Source organism: Phaethon lepturus, unplaced genomic scaffold (genome assembly GCF_000687285.1).
Source record: "Phaethon lepturus isolate BGI_N335 unplaced genomic scaffold, ASM68728v1 scaffold6554, whole genome shotgun sequence".
NCBI lineage: Eukaryota > Metazoa > Chordata > Aves > Phaethontiformes > Phaethontidae > Phaethon > Phaethon lepturus.
Window position 1 is genome coordinate 1803 of NW_010533878.1, and position 7422 is coordinate 9224.

General features: G+C 39.8%; 1 protein-coding gene across 1 annotated transcript in view; it reads right to left on the reverse strand.

Moving 5' to 3' along the window:
* Positions 1–576: 576 nt before the first annotated feature.
* The window catches only part of FAM120A (family with sequence similarity 120A), a 44925-nt gene continuing 38079 nt past the window's right edge, over positions 577–7422 (reverse strand). Inside the window, exons 13-16 of the mRNA XM_010285335.1 lie at positions 4620–4829; positions 3284–3467; positions 2214–2351; positions 577–722 (exon numbers count right to left, since the gene is read on the reverse strand). Coding sequence (XP_010283637.1) covers positions 577–722; positions 2214–2351; positions 3284–3467; positions 4620–4829 — 678 coding nt within the window. The remainder of the gene's footprint in view (positions 723–2213; positions 2352–3283; positions 3468–4619; positions 4830–7422) is intronic.

Sequence of the window (7422 nt, forward strand, 5' to 3'; positions counted from 1 at the left end):
CACCTGTAATTTCAGCTGTAGGGTAATGAAGTGGAAGAGCTGATGAAATTAATATTCTTTTAAGCACATCTCCCATCATGACTGTAGCAGAGAATTATTAAACAGAGAAGTGTCCTTCAGGTGTTTTCTGCTTCATAGAAGAATTACATAATGAAGTTATTAAAAATTTTATCATACTTCTTAATAAATGTTCTATCGTGATAAAGAAAGTAATTGAGTGCTGTGATAGTTTTGATCAGGTATAATGTATTTATTGATTTCATCTAAGAGAAAGCCTGCAAGTCATTCCCTCGTGCAAAACAATCCAGTGTGCGTGTGTGTATCTATCTATCTATCTATCTATCAGGAGTATTTTTTTTATTTGCACATAAAAATGCTTATACTCACCTGAGTAACTGATTAAAAACATCTTAAAATGAATGTAAATGCTTTTCTAGAATACTCAGTGGGTATAATTTACCTAATGTGTCCTAAAATGTGTTGTATGCAATTCCTAATGCCTCCAACTTTTCCCCGTTTCCCTTTTTTCCCCAATCATTAAATTACATATAAAAAGTTTGTTCCAGAAGATTGCACTTACCCTCTCGCTGGTCCTCCCACAGAAACGACCTGCAGAGGAAATGGCCCTCTACCCCCTCGTCCACGTCTGCTTCCAGCCCAATGGCCGACTACAGTGCCGGCAATTTCAAGTTTCCCTCCCTGAGAAGGAATAGGTTGGACTCCTGCACATAAAAGCAAAACCAAACCTTGATCTTCACAATCATAACATTGAAGTTACGAATGAATGGAAAACTGGTTTGCCCAGATTTTATCACATACACAGTTTCCTCTTTCGGTACTGGGAGATTATTTCTCATTTTGCAGTCTTTCAGTAGTACTGTAACTCCAAGAGTCTTTATTTCCCCCCCTTTTTAAAAATAGATATGAATTCTGAAAAGAAAAGTTATCTTGCATGAGTACTTCAGTTTCAGTAATTAAAAATATACTTTAGATAAGGATTAAGAAACTGAAGTAAAATCTTATAAGCTATCTGAAGACTTTTTTTCCCCCCTGCATTCCTAATGAAGTAACTTTTGCAGGTTTAAATGCACTTTTTAGTGAACACCAAATATCAGCGTAAGACACACAGATTATAATTGCTGTAAATAACTTACTAGGCAGAATTATCTGTAGTAACACTAAGTTGTTATAAAAATACAGCATTTAAACTGTTCTGGTTGTAAATGGTAGGTTTATCCTTCCCCTACCAAGCAAGCAGCTAAAATTGCAGTTGTGTAAAACAGGAATGTATCTTCCACTCAAGTTGCTCATCTCTTTATATCTGTGTTTTGCCCTTAAAAACCAAAACTGGGGCATAACATATATTTCAAGAAATCTAGGTAAGTGCAACTGAGCCAGATGTTACTGGTAAGACCATCAGCACTGAAAGGGTTACAAAACACAGCGTTTATGCAGCCACGATTAGTCTTCAAACATAAATATGCTAGGAACTAAATTACTAATTACATTCAAAAAGATTCATACCGCCCTGTACAAGTCTTTCAGCTTCAAATGCACATTGTTTACAGGGGCAAAGTTATTCACACAAGGAAGCATCAGAGGTATGTTCGCTCTTAGGAGAAAAGCTCAGAGGCCAGAAAGAACAGCTAAATATATGGAAAAAATTTACCCTAAACAGGGGATTGGGATTAACAGGTTTCCACTGTCCCACCTCGTACAGGAGACGAGCAACAGGCACACAGGTAGGTAAGTAAGTCTCACGCCTGCGTCCACGCCGACACTGATGCCAGCAAAGAACGGGCTAGCAGTAACACTGCAGCGAGTCATTTCTACATTGGGTTGTTTTTGCAAAAAGCTCAACTGCCCCCAAATTTTAGAAAACAACCGTTAATACATTCAAGCAAAGGTCAGCTGATTACAGATTCCACCCTCGCATTCTGAAGCGCAGGAGACAGACCGTCTCGTTAGGTTTTACAGCTATGCTGTGCTTGTAGGAGGGCTTCGAGGCGTGAGAGGCTGGTGCCGAGGGGGCTTGCGGCAGGGACCTGGGGAGAGCAGAGCGGGCAGCAGCCTGGGCAGGCTCTAGAGAGGGAGAGCTGAGACAGTTAGGGAGAAAGGGAGACCGGCAGTCAGTAGGAAAGCCTCAGACCAAACCGTAAAGTGAAGGAAGCCGTTGCCAGAAGCTCTAAGAAAAGGGGTTTGGGTATAATTACCGCCCTGAAACTTGCTAGTCCTGTTGCTGTCATTGCCAGAGAAGGCTCCGGAGTGTCCTGCCGCTGCCGCCACCCGGAAGGCCCGGTAAGCGCCTGTGGCTACTGTTTCCCCATAAGGGCCTCCGAAGCCATAGACTCCTGTTAGACCCAGGGTAAAGAAAGACAGGGGAAAAGCTGTGAGGGGGCCAGGCACTGGGAAGGCCCCTAGCAGAGACGCTGCTGCCTCCTTCCACCCTTCCGGAGCCACCAGGAGGGCCGTGCTCCTGCAGGTGATGCTGCATGGGAGCAAGCCACCACCACCGAGGGAGCCCTGGCCAAGGATGTCCTGCTGCCTCAGCGAGCACGGGGTCTCTTATCCAAATAGCAGGCCTTTAACATGGGTTTGGGACGCGCATCCCAACTTCTACGGCATAATGAGCGCTGAAAGGCTTGCAACAATTTTTTGGCAATGAGCTCCGATGGCTACAGTTGTGGCACCCCAAGAACGACCTACTCCCAATGTCCAGTACGAATACACCCATGGACCTTGGTACCAGGGAGATTTTGAGAAAGGGAATAATTCTAGAAACAGCCTGGAATGGTTATATCAGTATGTACACTCAAGGGTGCCAATGGTTAAATGACTGTAGCAAAATACAGAGGGGCGCGGAGGAGGAAAGGTTGTCTTCAATCCTGACAGTTAAACCGTGTCCATTAATTTAGGCATTCTTAATATTTATAAATATAAACGTTTTGAAACAATGTCCAGTGCAAATAAGAGCCTTTTAATAGCATACAGTGTCGATCCATTCCTCTTTTTGCTATTTCATACAATAGCAGTAAAAATATTTTGATCTGGCACAGTTACTAAAAATCCTGATGGAAATATGAAGCAATACAACACATTCCATATTGCTAGGCTATGGCTAATACATTAACAACCAAATACAGCGATTGGCACATGACAACACTTAATTTTATGTATTTTTCCTATGAAGTTGAACAAGCTAATCAGTTCATAGTTTTGGGAATGTGAAAGACAAGGTAATGCTTCACACCAACATGTGTTGCACTGCTGTCCAAGCACTTACCAGCAAAGCCTCTCCCCCTGCCCTGAGGTGGTGGGACTGGCCCAAAGTGTCGAGGATACATAGAAGCTGGATAGAAAGGCATGGCAGGTGGAGGTGGGAAAGGGAGAGGATGGTTCTGCCTGGAGAAATTTAATCCTTCTAGGATGCTCTGACGCATCTTTTCAACCTTGGCTGCCTGCTCAGCCTATGAATAAAAAGAAGGTCACAAACAGATGTTAAAATTCTGATTTCACTTGTATAAAGCTACATTTACACAACAAATTCAAAGAAGGCATCGAAATCATAGAAGACCAGGTAACTACTGCAAACAACTTCCACAAAGCTAGTTAGAAAATTACAATAATCTGTCTTGCATACCTGCTAATAGTTCAACGATATTCCAATTGTTCACAAGAAAATCTTTACATATCGGTAGAGAGATGGGAGTCGAAACACCGAGACAGTTTAGAAGTCGGTAACACGGAAACAGTTTACAAGTTAAAAAGGGTTTTCCAGAAAGGAACTAAGAAACCTCCATCTGTAGTCTCCTGAACACATAATGCAGCCCTTTAAACAGAATAATCATCATAAACCTGGACTGCAAAACAAAATCTATATAAACAGGCTAAAGCATGCCTAGAGGCTAACAAGCCTGAGAGGGACCACAGCCATCATCAATATTTAATCTATAATCAGTTTCTCTTGAGTCAGAAATAAGAGGTAAGCTGTTTTGTTAAGATTTCATACCAGCCAAAAAGTTAAAAACAATGTTTTGGTCATTCAGCAAACTGCTGATTTTTATCAGTTTCCTGTTTTTATAGTTAGATAACTTTGCATGACTTGGATACAACAAAAAACTAATTCATTTGTATTTTAAGATGGTTGTAAGAAATGTGAAAAGATTTTGAGCTTAAGGACCACAGATCACAGTCTAAAGTAAGTCAGAAATGACAATTTTTCCTTCACTGTAAAACCATTGCAGCTTAGTCCTTTGCAACAATCCTGCTAGCTTGACCCAGAAAGACAGTACTTGAACAAATAAGCAGGGAGAGTTTTCAACTCAGTCATTCATTACATCACAATTGCATTCAAGTTCCAGTTTCCAGAGAGAAAAAACATGTAATTAAAATTTACACCCATTTACTTCTCTCAGATCTACCAAAACGCCATCTCAATCATCAACAAGAGATAGGAGAGTAAATAGAGCTGAAAAATACTTACTAGCCATTCACCTCGTATTTCCCTTTTAAAAGTAGAGAGGTGATACGTGAAGTAAATGACTGTTAAACGAACCACACCTAACACTTCCGAAAATCTGGCACACTTCATACTCTGTCACACTTCTGAAACTACACACCTGACCATCACAGAGGTCAATGAGCGGAACTTTCTCCCGGCTTGCTTTGATGAGCTTGGTCTGGAACAATTTTCCATCAAAATACATCCACGGACAGCAGTGTTCCCATGGAATTGGCTGTCCACAAGCATCGTTTGCAAAAAGTGCCATATCGACACCACTCATAAATAAAGCAGACAGCTGAATTCCTCGGGGATCAAGATTCTCAATCTGTTTTAAAAAAATTGTAAATTTAGTAAGATAATAATGAGATGCAATTCAAAGTTATTCCAACAGATACATTATTTTCAAAACTCTTGAAAACAGAACGATTTTAAAAGGCTGCCAGACTTTTCACATGTAATTGCCAGTTTATAGAGAAGAATGCACCAGAATCTATCGCCTGTATATGCAAAACTGCGATACTCGAGAACGCTGTTGTTCCCATCCACTCTAGAGGTGAGAGATAAAACCAAAAAACTCTTATTTTCTCAACAACAAAGCTCAGGAAATTATTTCTAATATTTTAGTGTTTTAATGCAATTCATTATCAAGAAGTCAGTAAAAAGTTTTAAGTAAAATACACATCTTGAATTTGTGGCATGAAGCGTCTAAAACATATAAAATGGATGCATACTTTAGCCACATTAAGATCACTGATGAATGATCCTGGTGGTATTTAAAAGACATGTAGATGGGGTGCTTAGGGACGTGGTTTAGTGGTGGACTTGGCAGTGCTAGGTTTACTGCTGGACTTGATGAACTTAAAGGTCTTTTTCAACCTAAACGATTCTATGACTCTGAAATATGCAGCACAAAGTTTTTCAAACAATGATAAAGCATGTTATTATAGCAAGGAAAGCTTTAAAGACACTTGAAGGAAATTAGCAGTAGAAAATTTCATTAAAAATTTATTTCAAATAATCTTGTGCTTCTGAGTTATTTTGTAGAAAGTTTCGTGAATGAGTTCAATGTTAGCATTCAATTTTTCTTCCCATGTGCCACATTTCCCTTCCAACTCCTTTATAACGGATTTTCTATTAGCTTGAGTCAAGATTTTTCTGTTAGAATGCATCTCTTATTAATGAAGCAATGTTTATGCATACAACAGCTTTATTTAGGATGCAGGATAGATACATAAAGGTAGAACTAAATAGTGAATAATAGCTGGTGGTGGAAGCAAAAAGGATTTATTTGCAGCAAATATATTTTTAGGTCTGGTATAAGAAAATATCACTAGTAGTGTTCTCTAAAATACTTCTGAAAATATCAGCCCTTTCTTGGGAACATTTTCAAGACCTTGGTATTAAATTTTAAAATTAAACTACATTACCTTCTTAATGCCTAAGCAACCTTTAAGGTCCAAAAGACCATCCAGATCATTTTGCAGATAGGCAGCTGGGTTCAAACTCAGCTGCTCTTTCTGTCTGACTTCAACAAAAGAGAAGCAGCTGCTTCATATAAAGACAGTAACAACACTGCATGAAATATCACATCTTTCAGTTAACAACATCCATTATGGAAATGATCCATATTACTCTTCATGTATGATTTAAAACTAACACTTGGAGAACAATTTCTATTAAACAAAAATATTGTACGCTGCTTACCACTTGCCTATTCTCTGCCTTTCATTTTGCGTTGGAACGGAAAAAATATTTTCTCTGGGAATTCCTTTCTTAGATCTCAAAGACCAGCAATTTTCACAGTGGGATTTCCTCCTCTTTGCATCAAATCTTGAGACGGAGGCATCACTTTGATAACTCTTATAGATAACTTTGCCAAAATCTCTACCCCTAGGTGTTATTTGTTTATTGTGTTGTGTTTTGAAAACAGTCATTGAAGACTAAGTGGCTAATACACTGCTGCTGTTTAATGCATCCAGCCTTGCCTACAAAACTGTCATTTGAATTTCCACCAATACCCACAGGCACAATTACTCAACTTCAGGAGAGCTTGAGGTACACGTCTTGAACCATGCTCTCATGGTTCTCATGAGACTTTAAAAGGCTCTCTGCTATACTCTGCCGAGTCCAACGTTGGTCACCTCAGATGAGCTACGTACAATTCTTCTGAACATACAGGGTAATTCATTGTCAGTTCATTCCTTTGGCAGAGGTTGGCCATATGCTTTCCTGAAGAGAAAGTACTGCTCTTCATACATGGCAGACAACTGCCATCTTCTTTGAACCAGAATCTCTGGGGTTCTGAAAGGCCCAGTAAGCACACAGAGCTTCCAGCATGAACATCTAGTGAACACCTTGCAAAGGAGTTCCAGCAAACACCTGCATGATTCTCCTGATGGACAGCATCTACGTTTCGGCTGCTTTTAAGGAATTACCCACAATGAGAAGTACTCAAAAACACTGTTCACAGGAGTCTAATACACTCACGATCCATGTCAGCAGCAATCCAGTCCTAAGTGCTGAAGCAAACAAGCAGTCTTGCATGAACTCATCAGGTATTCATTATAAGCTGTCTTCATCCTGTGTTTCTTCACATCTTTTTCAGCAATGAGGGAAAAGCCAAATAAATGTCTTCCTGTTGAATTTTATTTATTTATTATTTGAGCTGTTGGCATTCATTCTTTGGTATATGGGAAGAGGACTTTGTTCTTCTGTTAACTCTGCCATTAAGATTGCTAACACATGAATTCTCTACTTGTTGTGTGATAAGTTCAAGTAAGATTCTGAAGTGGATTCCATTGTTTTCTTCCCCTTGTATCAGTACCTCTACGGCTAAGTGATGGGTTTCCACGAGCAGACTGATCTGGTTTATACATTGAGACTGAGAAGTCCTTGACAGGGTGCTACATGCAGGAATG